At 47.0% G+C, this 23,329-nt stretch overlaps 1 protein-coding gene across 5 annotated transcripts in view; it reads left to right on the top strand.

Annotated features, from left to right (window-relative positions):
• Nucleotides 1-17,948, top strand: part of LOC142466722 (uncharacterized) — a 32,539-nt gene extending 14,591 nt beyond the window's left edge. For 2 of the 5 annotated variants that reach the window (XM_075572050.1, XM_075572047.1), the window contains 3 exons: nucleotides 5,520-5,709; nucleotides 14,260-14,460; nucleotides 16,185-17,948. In XM_075572050.1, coding sequence (XP_075428165.1) covers nucleotides 14,382-14,460; nucleotides 16,185-17,554 — 1,449 coding nt within the window. In that variant the 5' untranslated portion in view covers nucleotides 5,520-5,709; nucleotides 14,260-14,381 and the 3' untranslated portion in view covers nucleotides 17,555-17,948. Of the gene's footprint in view, nucleotides 1-2,649; nucleotides 5,710-14,259; nucleotides 14,461-16,184 lie in introns of those variants that run through there. The other 3 variants (XM_075572049.1, XM_075572048.1, XM_075572051.1) reach the window with 3 other exon arrangements.
• Nucleotides 17,949-23,329: the final 5,381 nt, after the last annotated feature.

Genomic DNA, 23,329 nt, shown 5'->3' with positions numbered 1-23,329 from the left:
CGAGCTCTGGCACCCTCGAACCCCGGCTCGCCCTACGGACTTCTACCCTCTCCTCGACTTTGGCTTTGGACACCGACTACTCTTGATCTCTCCTACCCCGGATCTGGCAAGTACCTCTACGACTCTACACTCTCCTGTCCCGAACCAGGCTATCTACACGACTCTGCTAACCGGACCCGCTCACGCGGCTGTAGGGCGGTGGTTTTCCTGTATCCCCACCTCGGCCTCGCGGTCCAGTCCGGTTTGTGGTGAGCACTCCTATATTCCCGTGACACTCTGTCCAAGTCAGAGCGCGGTTAGCGCTGTGCACGCTCCAACCCCCGCCGGGCGCGATTGTCACAGTTGTGTCTGGGACCGCAGCCTAACGTGACGCGCTTGAGGCGGCAAATTCAATTTTGCTTGCTCTTCAAGCCTCTCAAGCCCCGATATTCACCCTGGCCAGACACATTATGCAGAATGATGTATACCAATTATAAACTGGGTTACGATATATGTGCTGTACACCATTGATCTTAATCAAGGTCGCCAACAGCGGCGGAGAAATGGACACCCACACACCACCCCACCCCACACACTCTCTCCCGGGATGTCGCCTTGTTCCGGCAGATGGGGAGCAAGTTGCGGTCGATTATAAGTAATTTGCAGGGAAACAATAGAAGCCAAATCTTTGCTTTTAGCATGTTGACATTATTCTGAGAAAGCAATCAGATCGCAGTATACCAAAGTGTGTTTATTCTTTGGATGGCTATGTGAGATTGCACCTTCAATAGCCAGCGCTGAATGTGGACGCTGCAGACTCACTAGTCTCCTAAATGACAGGGCGTCAGAAGGGAGCGCGTCACGTGGGGGCGTGGTATGTCGGATCATTCTGTCTGCTGGGGATGATTGCACATCGCCCAGCAGACAGGCACCAACGCGCGCACGCTGCGTTGTGAAGCCACGTGTGTGAACGTTGCCTAGCTCTTGTCTCACTGGCTGAGCGTTATGTCGGCTCCAAAGCGTTCTGTTCCAACTCATGCAGCTCAGTCACGGTGGTGTGTGTGTTAGTTCCTCCTTACTCTTGCAGGTGTCAGCGAATGTTGCCGATGACCTCTTCTGCCAGCGGTGATGTCATTTCTGTCACCCCTGACTTCCGCTTCAAATGAACTCCATTTACTGGCACTGGATTTTGCTAATGTGCTAGGTGCCGCTAAAGGAATTTAACTTCAAAAACTAGAAGAACGCAATTTCACAATTAATGTCTAGCCGTCATGTTTTATTAGTACTTTAATTTCAGCTAAGTAACATGTTTCATAGCCGAAAAAAGGACAACTGCTGATCAATACTTAAGTACAATAAATGACACGTATATATAGATGGTCGCCTGAGGGCCATTTTCCCGAACACTTGGAATGTAGCTCACCTACATTTCGATACTGAATTGCAAGTGACCTGAATTATTTTTTGGTAACTTTTAATATTTTTCATATTTATACTTTTCTTGTTTCCATAATTTTTATGGCAGTACTGGGGGTAGGGGAACAATGCTGCGGGGGGGGGGGGAGGGGGGCGGTACGGGAGTTTCCCGCGGCTGCGTGGGTTGTCTAGCGGCTGCAGTGGGTGGCGGGACAGCCCTGTCATGCGGGGGGTGAGGGGTGGTGCAGCAGGGGGCCCGAGGCTTTTCACAGCAGTTGACACCAGCCATGAAGCACCTGTCTCGTGATGCAGCTCCCACGCGAAACAGAACTCCCTCTGACGCCGAGCTTAACCCAGACTACTTCTGGCCCTACCACAGGGAGACACCGCAATTTTTTTTGCAGTTATTTTTTTTTTTTTAATTAACAGGCGCCAGTACCCTTTCCCCCCCGCTGTTGGCGGCCCTGTTTAAGATCAATGGTGTACAGCACATATATCGTAACCGCGTCCATGTTTAGTGCTTGCGGGCGGAGATGCGCTTCCGCTCGGCACTGAGCCCCTACAGCCGCAATGAGAGCGGCTTTAGTAGGGGCTCGCCTACGCTTCCGCGCGCTGGCAGAAGTGTAGGTCTTAGGGAAATTTTACATTTCCCCGCTTGCTGGCGCGCAGGGCTGTTCACGTGAGAGTTTCGCCCAATGAGGGCGAACCAGCTCCGTGACGTCACTGGCCCACCCGCCGACACGCCCCCGTCGTGCCCCCCGATGGCGCGCTGTCTAAGGCCAGGGAAAGCACCCGCTTTCCTTGAGCCTCAGCGCGCCTCTGCACGCCAGCAGGAACCCTGGCCGAGGCCTTATGTGCCTGGCCAGGGTGAGCATCGGGGCTTGAGACGCTTGCAGAGCAAGCAAAATTGAATTGTCCGCCTCCAAGCACGTCACGTAAGCGGTTCACCTAATGAGCGCGAACTAGCTCAATGCCTTTGTGGCCGCGCCCCCAGATGAGCGTGCACCTAGCCACAAATTGCACGGCCGAGCAGGGCGCAGCGCTCGTGTGCCAGCACACCACGCTCCCTCTCAGGCGCATTGAGGCTGAGGGAAAGTGGTGCTTTCCCTGGCCTTAGAGTGCGCGCAGTCCGTGGGTGTGTCTGGGGGCGGGCCAGTGACCTCACGGAGCTGGTTCGCCCTCATTGGGTGAACCACTCACGTGACCGGCCCTGCGCTCCGGCAAGCTAAGAAACTAAAGATTTCTTAAGACACGTTTCCGCAGGTGTGCAGAAGCGTGCGCGAGCCCCTGCTAAAGCCGCTATTATTGTGGCTGCAGGGGCTCAGTGCCGAGCAGCAGCGCGCCTCAGCATGGGTCAGCGCCTAAGCGATGACCATGCCCGAGGCCTAAGGACTCGGGCATGGTGCCTCGGGCCGCGCTCCTGCTCAGCCTCGCCTGCAGAAGCTGGTGCTTTTTTGTGGCCTGACAGGTTGAGGCAGTGAGTGTGCTTTGGGGGCAGGGCAGAGGTGGGGCGGGAGGCGGGGCTAGACCCTCATCCCCATTGGATGTTTGCTGTCACATGACCGCTCCTCCGTTGCATTTCCACACTCCTCCGCACGCATGCGGAAGCGGCTCCTAAGGCTGCGGCCCCACTAACTACTACAGCGCACGCCTGTGCGATCAAGCCCCGCCCACCCAGTTCCTCAGGTCCCAGCCTCTACCTTGTCGCGTACCTTTCCCCAGCGGTGCGCAACAGGTTTTCAGGCAGGCAGGGGAGTTTGAGATTGGCATTTGCGACGGAGGCGTGGCCACGCCCCCGCCGGCGGTTCGGCCAATGAGGGCGAACCAGCCGCGGGACGTCATGGCCACGCCCCCGCAAACCTACCACCACGCCCCCTCCCGTCGCAAACGTTCTCTCTCCCCTCAGACCGCAGATCACGGTCTAGCGCTGTGCATGCGCCGCCCCCCCGCCAGGCGCGTGCCACATTGCTGACTGGGGACTCAGCTTAAAGCCGCGCTGATTACAGATGCAGGGGGTATACAATATCAATAGGAGAGTGTTCTGTCTTTTTTTTCCCCTTTTATTTCCTACTGAGTGCGAATAGCCGTGCGGCTATTTGCTCTCAACTTAACTGAGTGCGAATAGCCGAGCTGCTATGAACACTGTAATGTCAATAGGCTTCTATGCCTTTATACACTACGAAAGCATCAGAAAGTCTTATAGCTTAATGGTAATGCTCCAGGCCATTAACACAGTAGACCATGGTTCAATTCCAGGCTGAGATGTTTATTTTTTTCCCATTTTTTTTCCATTTTATTTCCTACTGAGTGCGAATAGCTGTGTGGCTATTTGCACTCAACTGTGAATAGCCGTGCGGCTATTTGCACTCAACTGTGAACATCCACTGCCACCTTTTTCCGGTGGGGGGGTGGGCGTGGCCAAAATGGGTCAGTGGGCGTGGTCATGTCTATGATGGGAGGGGGTTGATCAGAAGGATATGCATCTGAAACAGTCGGTTTGCTGCACTGGAGCACAACATGTTTCTAACATTACAAGCTTAATAAATCACGGAAAAACATTGGAGTGGGAAGCCTGGTAAAGGTGGTTTGGTACTTGTCAACATGTGTAAGGCAGTTCTGTAAATATAATCGGAATACAGTTCTTTTTGTAAATATAATCGGACAGTTCTATGTATTTTAGTTTAATACATTAGAAAGTGTACAGCTTGCAACAATTATACCAGAACTCTGCACAGAATTTTTTAACAAGTATATGCATTTTTTAAGATCCCCGCCTAGACTAACTTGTGGAAGTAAGATCTCCCCTCTTCATTGGCTCCCTGGTGCACCATGTGACACGTCACCGCACGGGAACACAAGTCTGTTGTATCCCCTGCTGGCTGATGTGTCACGACGATAGTATAGATGCTAGCCGGATTAAGTTTTTGCAGTCAATATGAATTTTCTTGAACACTGTTAATAATATGCAATGCTTGCCAGAAGCTAAAATGATGGAGTATTAGGGTTAGGTGACTCATTGATGATATGACTTATTGCTGCATGTATAATTATGAAGGGAAGGGGGGTGGAGCCTTAATTATGTCAATGGATGATGAGTAGGCAGTTCCACGTGAACAATTAGAACAGGAAGCACTGTGGGTAATTATGGGTGTTATTTAAGATTCATTGGTGTTCTGTTCATTAAGCCACTTTTTGCACTTGACTACGACCTTAGGGTCGAAACGTTGTGTATGCTTTAATAAATCTCTTTATTTTGGAAATCCGTGTGTCCCATCCTCATTCCTTTTTGAATGCCGTGGATTGGATGCAGCCGATCATACATTGATGGGAGCACTGGTAATTGTATCACTCTTTATCATATTGTGGTATGCAGCATTTACTCTTTGTTATATCACAGTATGCAGTGAGCCAGGAAGCGAGGAGTCACCGGGGACAGCTAGGGAGGAGGTAAGGAGCAGGTGAGCGGCATGGCCGCATGCGCTCCGCTGGCTGCAGCGGGGACCTAGACTTAGGCTACAGCCACAGTGGTCACTGCTGCATGCATGTCTGATTGCCTGGCGGCACGTGCAAGGGTAAAATCCGCAATCTTTGGTCCATATGGAGAAATGGGATGTGCGGGGGGCGTGGCCATGACAGGGGGGAGTTTCAAGCCCAAACTGACATTGTTACCTCATTAGACTGTGGCATAAGCTTTTTCTATAGTCCAATTTACAAATCAGTCCAGGGCATGTTGTAAGCTCAGGTTGCTAATGGAACACATTCCTGCTACAACACATTGTTACATCAACCCCACTTTCTGTTTAGTTCCATCGGAAGAAAACTCACCTTTGTGTCACTTGTGTCATCTTGTTGGGGATTTTTTAATTACAACAGTGTTTTTATTTTTATTTTAAGTAATAAGAAAGTAGTAACTGGTGTGGCCTGTGGCTCCCATTCCAATCAAACTGTGGGTACATACAAGTGAGCCTTCGTATATACATTGCTCTCCATTAACTACTGTTATCCTCAAAAACTGTAGAGAAGAAAGAAAAGACAAGTCACATTATAAACAACTTGTATCTTTTCAGCTCTCCCTTTATAAAATAGACATTACTTTGAGACCTCACTACCTGTCCCAATTTTAGGTTTGTAAATTGTGCGAGAAACGAGGAAGAACAGAACCTTGTGGCGTTCCAGTACCACAGGGAAATCTACTGCCGAACCTGCACAGACCTCCCCCCACACACAGAGCTCCTGGTCTGGTATGGAGATGAATATGGGAAAGAGCTTGGTATCAAGGGGGTACGCTGTGGCAAAGTAACGCGCCAGCACAAGGTAATCAGGAATATGTGTGTTACTGTATGTGGTTTTTACATCTCTATTGTCTTATTACTGATGTTAAATTGCAAATAGTGATAGATCTGCATAGACCATTTCGGGTCATCTAGAACTTAATATCACTAAACCTGACTTGAGTCAAAGGGCCAGATACATCAAGCTGCAATAACCAAAAATTCCATATTACCGCCCATAAAAAGTGCCTTATTATTGTTCAATGAATCAGTGTTTCAGCACCAAAAATAAAGCACTTTTTATTGGACCCGATATTTATCGGAACGGGATGAACGGCAGAAATACCGCAAATATTGTATCACCTACTCCAGGCTGTCGAAGACTAGCTGACCACAAAGAGGATAATATAAACACTACATTACACCTTAGTGGCTAGTAAAGCATGGTTAGTTCTTGGTTTGTCCCGAAGGCATAAACAAAATACTACGGCTCAGATACATCAAATTCTGTTAAAGTGGAGTTAATATTGCACACAAGGAAATAATAAACTAACGGGTGGCATTACCGCAATTTTAAGGTGGTACAGCTCAACCCCGTAATAGCGCGATCCGCTATAATGCGGATCCGCTTATAACGCGGTTTTATTACAAACTTTACACACACACATACACACCCCCCCTGTATTTTATTTACAGACATGTGACCTGCAAGTCCCAGAGTCCTGTGCAAAACTGTGACATCATAATGATTCAACTAATCAATGCATAGCTGCGGTAACCACAACACTCCCCCTCCCACAGAAAGCTGCAGCAAGTTATATTCTGTTTTCTAATCTACATAAAGCACTCATTCACATGAGCTAGCCACTGCTCACTGCCGTCCAGACCACCCGCCCACCCGGAGATTTCAGGGACAAACCCGTAGCCCGGAGAAGGGGATGCCAAACCCGAAGTCTCAGGGTGAAAACCGGAGAGGTGGCAACCCCGGTTGGGGCTGCCGGCGCCTCACTCCTGCCTCCATTTCCTCATTCCATTCGAGTGCGCGGCAGCCATTTAAAAAAAATTAGCACGACCACGGTTATAACGCGGTCTGATCGGGTGGCCCCCGAGGACCGCGTTATAATGGGGTTCAGCTGTATATATCAAGATTGTGGTAATAATTTACTGGGTATGATATTTGGGCCAATCTCGCGATATGGGAATTAACGGGAGCGTTAATAATATGTTACATATCACATTGGCTTAATATTTCTATCATAGGCTTCTGTAATGTCTGTTATTACAGAAACCTATGATCAAAATAACATAACCCGTTTCATGCCCACAGTTACAAGGTATACCACAGGCACCAAAGGGGTTAATACTTTATTTTAAAAACATTACCTAACCCTGTTGACTCTGTTAGTGGCCAGTAAAGCATTGCCATTCTAGTCGCTTAGGTAATTAAAGGGTTAACCCCTCTCACCACCACTTATCCCCTCCTTCCCCCCACGGGAAGTCTAACCACCCTCCCTAGGGCAACTACCGTCATCACCCACATCCCCCACATCCCCTACTTCCGCCCCCCTTCTAGACTAATGCCCAATATCCCTATTAGACAATTATGGTTTTAAATATTAACAAAAAATTATATACACGTTTAAAACAAAACATAAAAGAACATTCAAAATTCATCTTACGCATAGAACATTTGATTATCACTGTGGATAACTAGTCCCTCGTAATGGGCGGCCAAAATATCCACATTGGCAATAAATGTTAACTCAGTAATAAATAAATACATCAACATTATAAAAATACATTTATAACCCCCCTCAGTGGCTAACTGCTAAGGTAATGAAGGGAGTTGGTTGATGTACCATGTTATGAATGGCCTTTTTTTGGGTGCTTGGTTGCCACCTTAAAGGAAGGGAATCACCTTCCTTTTTTTGGAATCACATTCCATGATTTTGCATCGTTTTTTTGTTTGCATTGTCCCCACCACCATTGTATATGTATTTATGTTAAAATACAATAATTGTACATTTGGTTCCTGATTTAACAATGGAGATATAGCAGAAAGTTAGGTCATCCTAGAACTATTAGAGACCTGGTACATGGTGCGGCAACGGGAACACCCGGTGACTGATATGTGAGGTTTTTTGTTTTTTTTTCAACCAAAAGTGTTTTTATTGAGAGCATGGTACATTCATCACAATGTCTGCCAACCCAATGTCATACATAAATGTAACCACACGCCCTCTTTTGTTGAACTTGTACCAACATTGACTCACTGGGGAGTCGCACTGACAAACAAGACTCTAGACAGGGATACAAAAAGTGGGGAGAGGGGGGCAGCAGTCTTCAGATGTTTCCGTTCTCCGGTGAGTCGCAGGGTGGGCTCACTGTTGTTGACACCAGGGATGAGGTTCAGGACAACGATTCCCTGCCTTTATCTGCCCATAGCTCCATATTAGACCTATCTATCCCATCTCCCTACCTGTCCGGCCTAGCGTTAAGTCCCATCTGCTTTGTTTGTATACGTCCCTAATTGTCTCTCCGTCAGAGGAGAATGCGTCCGTTACTATTAAAGCAATATGTTAGCGGCACTGACCCCCGGGATATCTATTTGTGCCAGCCAAGGCGCCCAAACTTTTAGAAAATTTGTGCCGGTGTCGTTAACCAGACTCATTAACTGCTCCATCCGGGTAACTCTGGTTGCTTCCACAATGCTGCGATTTCGCACCTGAGGGCAGTTGCAAAATGTGCAATTAATTTGTGCATCGATCTGTTTAGCCCCGGGGTGCGTCTGGCCAGCAGAAACACCCAGGGGTCCAAAGGGATCGTGTGACCGAGAATTCTCTGGAGCCAATTCCTGATCTCATCCCAGACTGGGAGTATCTTGGGCAACCCCACAGCATGTGTAGCAAGTCTGCCTGTTCCCCACATTGTTTGGGACACATTCCTGCTAAACGTAGATAATCGTAGCGGGGTCAGATACCATCTCATCAGGACTTTATACGCATTCTCCTTTAATGTGGTGCAAATGGAGCACTTAGATGCTGCTGTAACAATAAAGTTCCAGTCCTCGTCCTCTAATGTCTCCCCTAAATCTCTCTCCCATCTGATCCAGTAGCATAGTGTAACGTCCTTGTCTGTCGCTGGGCAGACCACCTCTCTATATATACCAGAGATAAGTCCCCTTGTATCTGTTCCTCTGGAACAAAGCTGTTCGAAATTGGTTCGCCTGGGGCTTTTGCATAGAATGCTCTTTACTGGAGGTACCTAAAAAAATTCTGAATTTGGTACTGCTTTTTCAGATTTAATTTGCTCAAAAGATTTTATTGAGATTCGTCCCTCCAGATGTAGTAGCCGAGTATAGCTTTTTTGTCTCCAAATTGTGAAGTCTTTGATATGAAGGCCCAGAGCGAAATCAGGGTTTCCCAAAATTGTGGTCATCAAGGAGTGTTGCCGTGTAAGGGCAAATCTATATCTGCTCTTATCCCATACTGCTAACGAGCTGCTGATTGCGGAGAGCGGGATGCTTATGGTTTATGCACCATTTTTGGTAGCCAAATTAAGTCCTGTAGTGCCACCGGGGCACAGCAGTCGGACTCTAGTTCCACCCAGCGCTTTAGCCTCGGTTGGGTGTGCCACTGAGTAATTTGGGATAATTGGGCCGCTCTGAAATATGATAACAAGCAAGGTACCGCTAACCTTCCTCGTGATGTGAGCCGAATAAGAGTGCTAGTTTTAATGCGGGGCATTTTATTACCCCAGACGAATTTCACCATTGCAGACTGCAGCCGGAGGATATCTTCCTTAATTATAGGTATCGGTAGGGTCTGAAAAAGGTACAGAATCCTGGGAAAGAGATTCATTTTAAGCGTCTGGATTTTGCCGATCCAGGATATTCTGTACCCTGCCCACCTCCTGAGATCCTCCTTCAGAGTCTGTATCAGTCTGGGGTAATTTGCTTTATAAAGGGTGCCAAATTGTTTCGTGATATTTACCCCTAGATATTTAATGGAGGAGGTTTGCCATTTGAAATTATTAAAGTTGACCATAATCAGTTTTTCCATGACTTTTGGTAGGTTTATGGCTAGGGCCTCTGATTTTGCCTGATTGATTTTGAAGCCTGATATCGCATTGCATTCCCCTAGAATACTAAAGACATTTGGCAGAGAGGTGAGGGGCTGTGATATTGTTAATATCACATAATCAGCGTACAGGGCCACGTTATGTGGCTGATCTCCTATTTGGATTCCTGTTATATTTGGGCTGCGGTGGATATGTGCCGCAAGAGGCTCAATGCAGAGTGCAAACAGAAGAGGCGATAGGGGGAATCCCTGTCTGGTGCTGCTCTTTATCAGGAATTCCCCCGGCGGGAAGCCCTGGTGCCTGACCTTCGCCGTCGGTCCCTGGTACAGAACCAGAACTGCCTCTAGAATTCTCCCGTCCAGGCCAAACTCCCCAAGCGTCTCCCTCAAGAAGGGCCAATCGATTCTATCGAATGCTTTCTCTGCGTCGAGGCTAAGCACCATGGACGGGATCTGTTTTTTGTGGGCCAAATCGATTAAATCTATGATCCGTCTAGTGATATCTGATGCCTGTCTTCCGCATATGAACCCCACTTGATAGGGGTGGACCAACCTCGGCAACACCTGGTTAAGGCGGTTAGCCAGTAATTTGGAAAAAGATTTGGTGTCTGAATTAATCAGTGAGATGGGTCTATAGCTTTTACAGTCCGCTGGGTCTTTTCCCGGTTTGGGGATCACAGAAATAGACGCCTGGAGCATCGAGCCCGGGATGGGGGCACTGTCCATAAATGAATTACATAGCTTTAGGAGGTGAGGAGCCAAAATATTACGGAATTTTTTATAGTACAGATTGAAAAAGCCACCCGGGCCTGGGGCCTTGGATGCTTTCAGTGACTTCATTACCTCCAGAAGCTCCTCCATAGTGAAATCTGCCTGTAGTGCGTCCCTCTCCTCTCTGGTCAATTTAGGTAGCTGAGCCTCTTTTAAAAATGTCTTTAGACGTGCTTGCGTGGTTGCATTGTGGACCACTTTCGCTCCATCGTACAGGGTCTCATAATATGATTTAAATTCCTCTACTATCAATTTGGGGTCAGAGGTGAGATTTCCCTGTGCCATCCGAATTGCCTGAATTTGGGAGACTTAGGTTCTGTCTCTAAGCTTATTGGCAAGTAGGGTATCTGGCTTGTTTGCCTTTTCGTAAAATTTCCGCTTCGACCAAGACAGCTCCTTCTCAGCACGGGAGGACAGCAGTAAATTTAGTTTAGTTTTGGTGTCCAGCCACTCCTTGAGGGTCACTGCATTTTTGTTATCTTTATGAAGGGCGGATAGGACCGACAGCTCTGATTTTAATTGGGTAATTTTTTTGTCCTTCTCCCTCTTCCGCTTACTCGCGATCCCTATGAGCTCTCCTCTCAGAGTAGCCTTATGGGCTTCCCATAGGGTGGACTGTGAAACCACACTTCCCATGTTCTCCTGAAAGTATACCCTGATTCTGTCCCCCACTTTTTGTGAGATTTCGGGGATTTTTAACAATACCTCGTTAAGTTTCCAGTTCGCTCCTGGTCTGTCTAGACTGAATCTCGTGCACCGCAGCTCGACCGGTGCATGATCTGACTACGAAATATCATGGATTCCCGAGTGGGAGATCTGCGAAACCATTCTGCTAGATACAAAGAGGTAGTCAATCCTACTGTATCTGTCGTGTGGGTGGGAATAAAATGTGAAACTCTTTTCGTCATAATGTTGCTCACGCCAAACATCCAAGAGATTATTAGTTCTCAGTCCTCTGTTCCACGCTGTCCTGACTTTTGACCGGCTGTGGCCCCCAGGGGTGCATCTATCCAGCAGCGGGTCAAGAGTCTGATTAATGTCCCACCCAAGGACAACACACCCCTGTGCCAGTTTGCTGAGTACGGAGAAGAATTTCTCTAGGAAAGCCTCTGCATTATCACTCGGGGCATATACATTTGCAACGGTGATAGGTTGACCCTGTAATTCCCCTTGGATGATCAAGTACCGGCCGTTTTTGTCTTTTTTGACTGTGTGAACTGTTAGTGGTAATCTATCATGAAATAATATAGCTACTCCTCTTTTTTTCTTTCTAGCAGAGGCCGAGAACCATTTTTTATATTTATAATCAATGTATTTCGGGGAGCTATCTTTAGAAAAGTGTGTCTGTTGTAGCATTAAGATGTCCGGGTCAGTTTTTTTTTGTTTCAATTTTTTTTTATTATTTTGGAGAGACATAACAAATATATGATCTTGGAATACATGTGATGTTTTAACAGTGTCGCTTGTCCATACAGCAAAAAGCATTCACAGTTTGTCAGCGCTACTTAAATAAAAAAAAATCCTATAACACGGTCTTTGAGCAAGTGTGGTCTATCTTCTTATTTCCGGTTGTGTTAGGGAAGCAGCCGCTTCCGTAAGCGTCTCTCATGAACTTAACAAAGGAAAGAGAAGAGCATAGGAAAGAAGACAAAGATGGGGGGGGAGGGGTGGAAGGGGGGGGGAGGGGTGGAAGGGGGGGGGAGAAGAGCCCATTTGTCTGGTCTTTCTGTGTTTATTTCTCTTGGGTCCCTAATTTCCTGGCCATATTTCCCAAATTTTATGAAATTTGTCAGTTTTTTGATTCAACTGTGCTGTGAGGAGCTCCATCATCTTTATTTCCCTTAGTCTCCGTAGGACCGTCTGCCTAGAAGGCGCGTTCACCTTTTTCCAGGCAGCTGCAATAACACAGCGGGCAGTCGTCATTACATGAGTGATCATCTTACTTTCTGCCGTTCCTAATTCATCTATTGGCTTGGCCAGCACCATGGTCAATGGTTCCACCTCAACCTCCACCCCTAGGTATTCTCTGATCAATGTTTGTATCATGACCCAGAATACCTGAATTTTTGGGCAACTCCACCAAATATGAACCATATCTCCTTTTTGCCCGCATCCCCTCCAGCACAAATCCGGGGACCCGGGGAAGATCTGGGCCAGCCTGCTCGGGGTTAGGTACCAATGAAATAGAATTTTATAGATATTCTCTTTGATCGTGGTGCAGATTGACGTTTTGGCAGCTACCTCCCAAATGTCTTCCCAGTCTTCTCGATCGATCTCTGTATTCAGATATTCTGCCCATTTGGTCATATAGCTATGTGGGGAACAGCCCGCTGATCGCGCCAGGCCCATATATATTTCTGAAATCAGCCCTTTACAGTAATATCCTTTCCTGCATAGTCTTTCAAAATTAGTTAGAGGTTGGAATCCGGGTCAGTTTTTTTATAGTCCATCATGGCCAGTTTTTTCTTCCCTGGGCTATTAAAGCCTTTCACATTGTGTGAAAGGATCACAATTTCCCTACCCATGTGTGGAAATCCAAACCTCTTTTAGATCGCCAGTGTGATGTATCGTCCAGGTGAGTAGATGTACCCTGCACACTCCTCTCTTCTTCGAGCTCCGGTTTGTGCGTTCCAAATTTATTAACTGCAGCCCAGGGAAACAAAGGGAAATACACAGGGGGAGCACATAGACACTCATCACAACACATAAATTTAACTTTATTGAACATCCGGCGCATGGGGAAGAACCAACTCCCCATATCGCTTTCTCTGCCTCTCCTGGGCGTTCAGCCTGGGCAGAGTCCGGGATGGCTCTCCCTCCCCCTCTCCCGCCCCTCGTGGCTGGCCCAGTGGGGACTTTCATGAGCCCCAGATAGGGTTTCCCCCCTGTGCCCATGTGGAGACTCATGCTCAAGGCAGGTGCGGAGGGCAGCGCCCTCCCCCCCCCTTCTTTACCTGAGCTAAGCTAAGCTGCAAATCAACCGCAAACCAACTCTCCCTCAACTTTATTTTTAACATTAACCTGTTAACTATGGGTAATCGACTTCCCTTCACTCCCGCCTCTAGTACCCCGTATTGCCGTATTTCTACTCATCCCCCACATCTGTGTCCAGCTACTTCGCTGCTTCACAGCCTCCTATTATCATATACATTCCCCCTGCCCCCCCCTGAAGATCACTCGGGTGGCGCTGTGTTTCCCATTCTTTAGTGTTTCAGACCCCTTTTATTTTAATGCTTGTGGTCCCGTTGCGCCCTATTCCCAGGCGCGGCTACTAGCGGGGGGTAACTATTTTTGTCCCATCCTCTCCTGCCACTATCACCTTTCTAACCTTTATCCCTCCTGGCCCCTCCCCTGCTGCTTATCTCCTCTCTGGTATTCTATCCTTTCCACCACTTCTGTAGGGCCATGGTTGCTGAAAGAGGCAGCGCTATTATTTGCACCGAAGTTGCTTGGCATTTGAGCCATGGGCATATTACGCATGGCAGAAAAGGCAACTTTGGTATTAGCTGTGTAAAGAATAATTCTGGGGCTCAATATTGCAGGGGAAACGTTGGAACATGTTAATTGTCCAACCAAAGAGGCTCTGTTTTGTAGGTTTTGTCCGGGACCTCTCATGTCCCTCTTTGCTGCAGCTCGGGCTCCTGGCTACTGTCAGGGTGCCTCCATGTTTGTCTGCGAAATCTCGGCTGATCCCGTCGCCGCAGGATGACGTTCTGTGCTTTTGCTGCTTTTCCTCCTCCAAGATGGCGGCCGCTCCGCTTCCTGTGACGTCCTTCCGGTGGACGCCATTTTCCCTGGTGGAGCCCGCGGAGGAAGAAGTCTCCTTACCAGTTCTCCTGACAGGGTAGGCTCTGCTTCCGGGAAGATGCCACGCGGTCTGGCTGGTGCTGCAGCGCCATCTTGGCCGTCATGCGTTCCACCGCTGGCCGCCATTCCATCTCCAGGTAGGAACTTCATGTTGGTGACTTTTGCTTTTGTCTTTCCCTTGCTTTTTAGGTTTATCGTGTGCTTCTTTGGTATGAGGCTCATGTGGGGATTCCGCTTGTTAACTCGAGGTTCGGAATCAGCTGGGGAATTCGGTGTAAGGGGATTTTCTTTGGGAATGTCGATATAAGGTTCCAGAACCGGGAAAACTATAGCCCAACAACTTTATTTTCAGTGTGTATGCACTAGTGTATAGTTCAGTTCCCTTCTGGGTCCACCGGATCCCGGCTGGGTTTGGACGGACCGGCTGTCCTCCACTCCGGCTCCTCCGGTTGGTCTCTCCTGGGGCTTCTTGCAGGGCCCTCTTTCACCCCCAGTTTGTTTCGGAAGTCCTCGCTTTCTTCAATTTCTTTCATAGAGATGGCCTTCCCGTTTTTTATTACCAGCAGGCCAAACGGGAAGGTCCACCTATAGCGGATCTCCCGGTCTCTTCGCACCTTGGTGACGGGTTGTAGCTTCCATCGTCTGGCCAGGGTGACCGGAGAGAGGTCCTGGAACAGTTGCATGGATGTTCCCTCAAAGCGGCAGGAACCCTCAGTTTTTGCTTTGTGAAAGACCGTATCCCTGGTCTTGTAATGGTGCAGCCTAGCGATGACATCGCGTGGCTGCTCCGTTGCTGCAGGGCGGCTTCTGAGGGCCCTGTGGCACCGGTCCATCTGTAATTCGGCAGACGGCAACTCCGGAGCAGTGATTTGAGCCACCTGGTCACAAATCCCTCCACGTCCGTGATAGCCTCAGGGATGCCGCGAACTCTGATGTTGTTGCGGCGATCCCTGTTTTCCGCATCCTCTTGTCGGTCTGTGAGTTCATTGATTTGTGTCTGCATCTATGCTGCTCTTTTGTCTGCATTTTTCATGTGTTTCGAGGTGGTCATCATTTTATCCTCCAGGGCCCCTGTTCTTTCCCCCAGGCCATGCACCTTCTTTTTCAAATCCTGCATCTCTACATGGATTAGTGCCTTCATATCTCGGTACAGCCGGTCAAAGTCACACCGGCGAACCGGTAGCTGTGCCGGCTCTCCTGGGGGGTCTTCTTCACCGTCTGATTCTGATCCTGCTGCTGATTCTGTCGCCATTCCTGCCCCGGCGCTCCATGAGGCAGATCGGCCCAGATATAATTTCGGAGATCCCCCTCCTTTTTTTGGGAGGGGGGGTTCAGCGGGGCCATTGCGGGGGTTGCCGCTGTGCTTCTGTAACTTTTTCTGGTTTTATGCGGGTTACTTGCTGCTTTTTTATTGTTTTTTAGGAGGTGGGGGATGGAGCACTCAGTTTATGCTGCCACCCACCTCAGCCTCGCGCATGCGCCGCTCGATATGTGAGGTTTTAATGAGACACATATTCTATTCATGGTACAAATATTTTTTTAATTATACTTCACAACTGAAACTATCAACTTACTATCTATCAAAGGATTTGAAAATATGTCTGCCACTTTAATTTGTGTTTTGCAGCTAGTGAGATTTCCTTTAAAATCGTTAAATAATATGATCCACTTTAAATGTATGATCCACTACATCTACTCTCCCGGCCCTAATGCTGCACATGTTGTGCTAAACCCTTCATTTTTACAATGTATATCTACAGTTTACTTTCATCCTGAACTTTCTGTGATATGCCAACTTACCTCTCCTGCATGGCCTTTTGTAAGACAGTTTGTGTAACTGTGACTTTTTTGTCTCGTCTAGTACAAAGACAAGCACCAATAATCCACCCATGCCAACACTGCAAGGTTGCTTTTAGAAGTCAGGATTACCTCCTCAAACATCTGAAGTTCAAACACCCAAATGAGAATATGGAAAAGATGAGGACAGAACAATCTTGCAACATTTCAATAAATATGACAGAAAATGCATCTTTCAACCAGTCAAGGCAATTAGTAAACAATGTAACTGCTTCTCATTCCAAAATATATATATTAACTGCTGCCAGAGGAAAAGATATTGGAGAAAGTGGGAAGAGTCTGACTTGGTTATCAGACCAGAACCTACAGAAGACGACACACACAGGGGCGAGACCGCATGTTTGTGGGGAATGTGGGAAGGGATTTAGTTACTTATCCTGCCTGAACACACACATGAGGACACACACAGGGGAGAGACCGCATGTATGTGGGGAATGTGGGAAGGGATATAGTCAGTTATCGAGTCTGAACACACACAAGAGAAAACACACAGGGGAGAGACCGCATGTATGTGGGGAATGTGGGAAGGGATTTAGTAATTTATTCAACTTGAACACACACAAGAGGACACACACAGGGGAGAGACCGCATGTATGTGGGGAATGTGGGAAGGGATTTAGGGACTTATCCAGTCTGAACAAACACAAGAGGACACACACAGGGGAAAGACCGCATGTATGTGGGGAATGTGGGAAGGGATTTGGTAATTTATTCAACTTGAACACACACAAGAGGACACACACAGGGGAGAGACCGCATGTATGTGGGGAATGTGGGAAGGGATTTAGCGACTTATCCAGTCTGAACAAACACAAGAGGACACACACAGGGGAAAGACCGCATTTATGTGGGGAATGTGGGAAGGGATTTAGTAATTTATTCAACTTGAACACACACAAGAGGACACACACAGGGGAGAGACCGCATGTATGTGGGGAATGTGGGAAGGGATTTAGTAATTTATTCAACTTGAACACACACAAGAGGACACACACAGGGGAGAAACCGCATGTATGTGGGGAATGTGGGAAGGGATTTAGGGACTTATCCAGCCTGAAAACACACAATAGGACACACACAGGGGAGAGACCGCATGTATGTGGGGAATGCGGGAAGGGATTTAGTGTGTCATCCAGCCTAGACACACACAAGAGGACACACACAGGGGAGAGACCGCATGTATGTGGGGAATGTGGGAAGGGATTTCGTGTGTCATCTAGCCTGAACACACACATGAGGACACACACAGGGGAGAGACCGCATGAATGTGGGGAATGTGGGAAGGGATTTAGGGACTTATCCAGTCTGAACAAACACAAGAGGACACACAGGGGAGAGACCGCATGTATGTGGGGAATGCGGGAAGGGATTTAGTGTTTCATCCAGCCTGGACAAACACAAGAGGACACACACAGGGGAGAGACCGCATGTATGTGGGGAATGTGGGAAGGGATTTAGTGTGTCAGCCAACCTGAGGAGACACAAGAGGACACACACAGTTGAGAGACCTATCTCTAAAGCAAGGTATGTTTAGGGATAACCAGTAACTAAGATGCTCACATATAAGTGTACACGTGTATCTGTGTTAAACTAAAGTCACTTTTCATTGTAATTTAGCGTATGTGACATAAAACGAGCATTTTAAAATGTTAAAAAGTTGTAACGTTTTAAATGCAGGTTATTTGTATCATTTTTATTGTAGTTTTATTTAAAGAAAAATGTTGTTCTTAATAATGTTTTAGATTTCGATGCTGTTTGTCCTAATAAAATGTGCATTCCACATTATGCTGGAGCTGTCTGTAGCCTCACTTAGCTGTGAATTGGAATAGTTTCGCCGCGACCAATTTGCAGTCGCTATTAGGCCGCAGATGGACCCTCCGCCACCAGCCACTTCTAATGTAAGTTTTATTACTGTTTTGTGGATGGGGTTAATTGAAGGGGTTTAGGGTAAGTGCTTGGGGTAGGGGGTTTTAGGGTAAGAGGGTTGTGATGGCTTTCATAATAAAGGTGAAGGGACTGGGGGGGGGAGGGGGTACAGGACTTTGGGGGGGGGGGGCACAGGACTGGGGGACCATGGGATTGTGGGAGAGCCCAGGACTGGAAGCCCCTCGCTCACCTCTGGGTTTTGTTTGGGGCTAGTTTCGTTTTGTCGGGAAAGTGAGCTTTGTGTTACCAGGCAGGTGTGGGACACATGGCTGCCCCACTCCCATCCCTATGTGTTATAATTATAATAGCTTTATATACTATATTTAGTGTTTTATGCTGTCGCAGCATGGCGACAGTGGGTTAAAAGTGCTAATGCTGTTTAGCATCATTCTGTGGTTATTAATGATTTGATACTGACTGGGGCCAGGGTAGAGTTGGGCAGTGGGTCTGTCCAACATAGAAACATGAAAAACCTTCCACTTTAAAAAGGTTAGTGTCCCCTCCTCCCAGGGTTAAAGGTCACCCCACTTTTTAAAGTAGAAGGTTTTTCATGTTTCTGTGTTAGACAGACCCACTGCGGTCATTCTCCCTCCAGCTGAGGTAAATGAGAATTGTCACATTAACTTACTTTACTGGTCATGCCGTGATGTGGCAGCAGGCTTATAGCGCTTTGGCCAAAGGGTTTAATTAAATAACCTTTACTCACGAGAATAGTAATTAAGTATTTTACTATATATTTTTTCACATTGGATACAGCATTGGGCATTTCTGTCTTTTGTTGTATACATTTAGCCATGCTCAGTAGCACTCCTTTTGACACAAATATAAATATATATATATATATATATATATATATATATATATATATATATATATAAAGAAGAACAGAGAGCGCACCTCCCATAGTGTAAAACAGTACATTTAATCAATAAAAAGCACAAGGGGATTAAGGACACTCACAAGGATAGGAGTTAAAAAGGCAATTTGTGATATATATAATCACCACCAGCAAAGCCACACCGTCCAGGAACACATCTGATTGGTATAGGGTCCCTCCGGTGTATCTGCAGCAGTAGTAGTAGTAGTCAGGGAGGCAACCACGACATTACGTCATCACGCAGTGTGCGCTTTACGGCCGGAGAGGCTGAAAAATCTCTATACTGCACGGACGCTGAGAGAGCTTGTTCCCTATCACCTACTACTGCTGCAGATACACCGGAGGGACCCTATACCAATCAGATGTGTTCCTGGACGGTGTGGCTTTGCTGGTGGTGATTATACACTGCCGACACACTTAATTGCAGTGCGGCCAGATCCGCAAGCCGGGAGATTTCCCGGCTTGCTAGTGGCCGCCCCTCGGCGTGCTATGACGCGCGGTCACGCGTCTTCGGGAGCCTGCGCCCCCTGCACGCGCGTCCAGGGCTACCCGAGGGAGCCCTGGTGTCCCGCGATGTGGGTGACGGCGGCAGGGGGTTCCGGGGGACCCGGCGGACCCGGCAGCGGTAGGGAGAGCGCCCCGATCGGAGGGCGCTCTTCCGCTGCTTCGGCGCGCGCCCGTCACTCTCGGGCGCGCGCCAGGCTACTGCTGCGGCCAAGAACGGGCAAATGCTCGAATAAACTTGGCCGCAGCAGTATATATCACAAATTGCCTTTTTAACTCCTATCCTTGTGAGTATCCTTAATCCCCTTGTGCTTTTTATTGATTAAATGTACTGTTTTACACTATGGGAGGTGCGCTCTCTGTTCTTCTTTTTCTATAGTTTTCCTGTTGGAATTGGTTATTCCTTCTGAGAGCAGCCGTGGATCCCTGAACAGCATCATACATCATCATTGACTTTACACTAGATTTCCATCAAGGGTTGGACTTTACTCTATTTTTGTATCCTCTCCCCATTTTTTCCCTGTTTGATTATTAGCACATTTCTTATATCACTTTATTTCCTTTTTTTATATATATTTTTTCATACCCAAATTTACTGTTTGTCATATCTTTTAGATTGATTTATATTGCGTTATATTGCACATAACAATTGCACTTTAATAATTTATATTTAATTATTTCTATTGATACTTGAATTCACGAGTGGCGCTACTGAAATTCCTTTTATATATATATATATATATATATATATATATATACACAGTATATATGTCAGTAAGGCAGCTGTCACTCACGTGGGGTTGGAGTAGATGGTGCTTATCCCTTAGAGGTAAGATATATAAGGTGTTTTCACTGGACAGCCGTGCAGCAAAAACAAGACAGCACACAAGGGCGCATGTAGTGGAAGACAGCGCCACACAGATGAATAAAAATATGTTTATTTGGCAAAGAATGTGAGACAACAATTCACTAACTTGTAAAAAACTGCTCAGGGACGCCGACGGCAACCTCTCGCTCTCCGATGCAGTGTGCTCCTGTTCGCCGCGTCCGGTCTACAGGACTGTTCACCGTCAGTGCAGGCGCCAGCTACGGGCGTCCTAGAGCAGACACACAACTTCTGGTCCAGGTCTCTGCACACACAACGCGTTTCGGATAATTGAATCCTTCGTCAGGAGCCTGCACTGACGGTGAACAGTCCTGTAGACTGGACGCGGCGAACAGGAGCACACTGCACCGGAGAGCGGGAGGTTGATGTCGGCGTCCCTGAGCAGTTTTTTACATGTGAGTGAATTGTTGTCTCACATTCTTTGACAAATAAACTTATTTTTATTCATCTGTGTGGTGCTGTCTTCCACTACATGTGGCCCATCCAAGATGTACAGAGGCAGAAGGAGCATGACTGACTAGCAAGAAGGAGGGAAAGAAAATAAAGATACCTATAGTACTACCGAGTACCACACAGGCCCGTGTGAGTACATATTACGTTATACTCTTATCACCCCTGTGCTCTTATCCATTGGTTTACTATTGTATGTGTTTTCAACTACTGGTCTGACATTAACTCTGACCCTTGTCTGCGCCCCTCTGTCTCTCTTTCTACCTATGTTTTCTTGAGGATCGTGGGAAGATCCTTTCCAGGGGTTGAGCAGCAGACACTGAGCATTTGAAGTGTGTGTAGAGGGAGAGGGGGGTTGGCCCGGTATTAAAGGGGTTGCACCCCAGATGGCCACCCCCTGACCTCACCAGGGAGGCAAGGGGTTAACTGGACTGCGGTCCAGGAATGTGGCTTACACCTTGTCATGTCAGGAAAATGTATGTTCCCCTGTTCCCATGTTTCATTATAATCCTGTATTTTAATGTTTTAAAGTGCATTTCTGTATCTCCGGTTCTGGAGGTCGCAGAGAGTTGAAATTTGGCCAATATTTAGAGTCACTGTAGGCATTAAAAACTGGCAAATTTCGACCCACTGGGTCCACCAGAACGGAACTTATTAATATGAGAAGATATTAAAGTGTATATGGTATTTTGGATCTGCTCTGAAAATGCAGACTCCATCTGCTATGCTAATAGGTCAGGAAGGGCAGCTGGATGATTTAGCATAAGCCCTGTGATCAAAAGTTAACAGCCCTGATTGTTTACACTAGGAACCAAGTACTGATCAAAAGACTCTGCCACTCTAATTGTTTACCTGAGGGCAGAGAAGCATCAAACTGGAGTGGTTTGTAAGTGTTATATTTACACCTACAAACAATGAAGATCCTGCCAGATACTTCATTTGGTAGACTGGTCGTCGCCCCTGATTTAATTATGTGGCTACAGAAATAAGACCCTCAGAGTCCCAGTACGCATGGGCTAACTAGCTGGGGGGCATGGGTTACATTTTGTCTCCACGTTAGGGTTTTGATACAGATAATTGTTCACCAATAGTCTGTATTCAATGTTAAGAATAGGGTTACAAAGGTATATAAACTGTGTCAACCCTACAGTTTTTAGTTGTTCTTCTGATTCCATCTTGAATGTCACCGGATTGCTGGAGAATTGCTAGCTGATACTTCTCCATTCCCCAACCCTAAGTAAGTGTTACCTTCTTGCCTGTTAATTGTACTATATTGCTGTGTTCACCTTTTTTTTTTTATAACTTGTATTTTATTAGTGAATAAATGCATGGTATACATAAAAAACAAATCAGATGCATATTGAACTGGGTAGCATTAAATGTAAAATAACGTAAGCATAACAAGCCCACGTGGTTTTTCGAGCCCTACTTAACCACGTGAGAGGAAATCGTCATTCGTATTGTGAGGGACAGAGGTAAAATGATAATAATTTTAAAAAAAAAGGGGGGGGTAGGGGGACGGAGAGAGGGAAGGGGATTCCGAGGGTGAGGATGCATCGGTCTCCGGAGACCACTGAAACAGCTCAGGAGCTGTGTTTCAGCCAACGGGGCCTTGTGAGAATATACATGATTGGTCATATGGAATGTGACTTTCTATGTGTGGATTTGGTTTTCACCCCTAGAAGGAGAACGCATTTATTACTATTATAGCCAAATTGTGTTACGCTCTACCCCAGGGATGTCTGTCTGAGCTAGCCAAGGAGCCCAGATTTTTAGATAGTTGTCACCAGTGTCATTAACTAAGCTCGTTAACTTTTCCATCTGGCAGATAAACCAAACACGATTCCGAATCTTTGGGATAATTGGAATATCGGGGCGTTTCCATAATGCTGCGATCTCACACCGCGTGGCTAATGCAAAATTTGCAATTAGTTTATTGTGTGATTTTGATAGGCCCTTTAGGGGTCTGTTCAGAAGAAACAGCCAAGGGTCTGGGGGAATAGTGAGATCAAATATTCTCTGGATCCAATTTCTGATCTTTTCCCACACCGGGGATATCTGCGGGCAAGACCACAGCATATGTAACAGGTCAGCTGTTCCTCCACATTGTTAAGGGCACAATGGGGAGGACCCTGGTACAAACTTAGATAATTTGAGTGGGGTGAGATACCATCTCATAAGAACTTTATATGCGTTCTCCTTTTAGTGTGCATATCCAACTTTTTGAGGCTCCCAGGAATATAGTGTTCCACTCTTTGTCATCCAAGGTCTCCCCTAGGTCTCTTTCCCATTGAATACGAAATGATGGTATTTGCTGCCTTGAGACTGCAGACTCGATCACCTCTCCATAAATCGTAGATATGAGTCCCTTAGTGTCGGTTTCTGCCCGACAGAGCTTTTCAAAGTTCGTCAATGGGGGGTACTGGGCGAATTTATTATAGAATGCTCTGAGCTGGAGGTATTTATAGAATTCAGCGTGGGGAATGTCTTTTTCTAGTCTGAGATG

The sequence above is a fragment of the Ascaphus truei genome, chromosome 15 (assembly GCF_040206685.1).
Source record: "Ascaphus truei isolate aAscTru1 chromosome 15, aAscTru1.hap1, whole genome shotgun sequence".
Classification (NCBI taxonomy): domain Eukaryota; kingdom Metazoa; phylum Chordata; class Amphibia; order Anura; family Ascaphidae; genus Ascaphus; species Ascaphus truei.
Note: the sequence above shows the minus strand (reverse complement) of the source record. Positions and strands in the feature narration are given on the sequence as shown.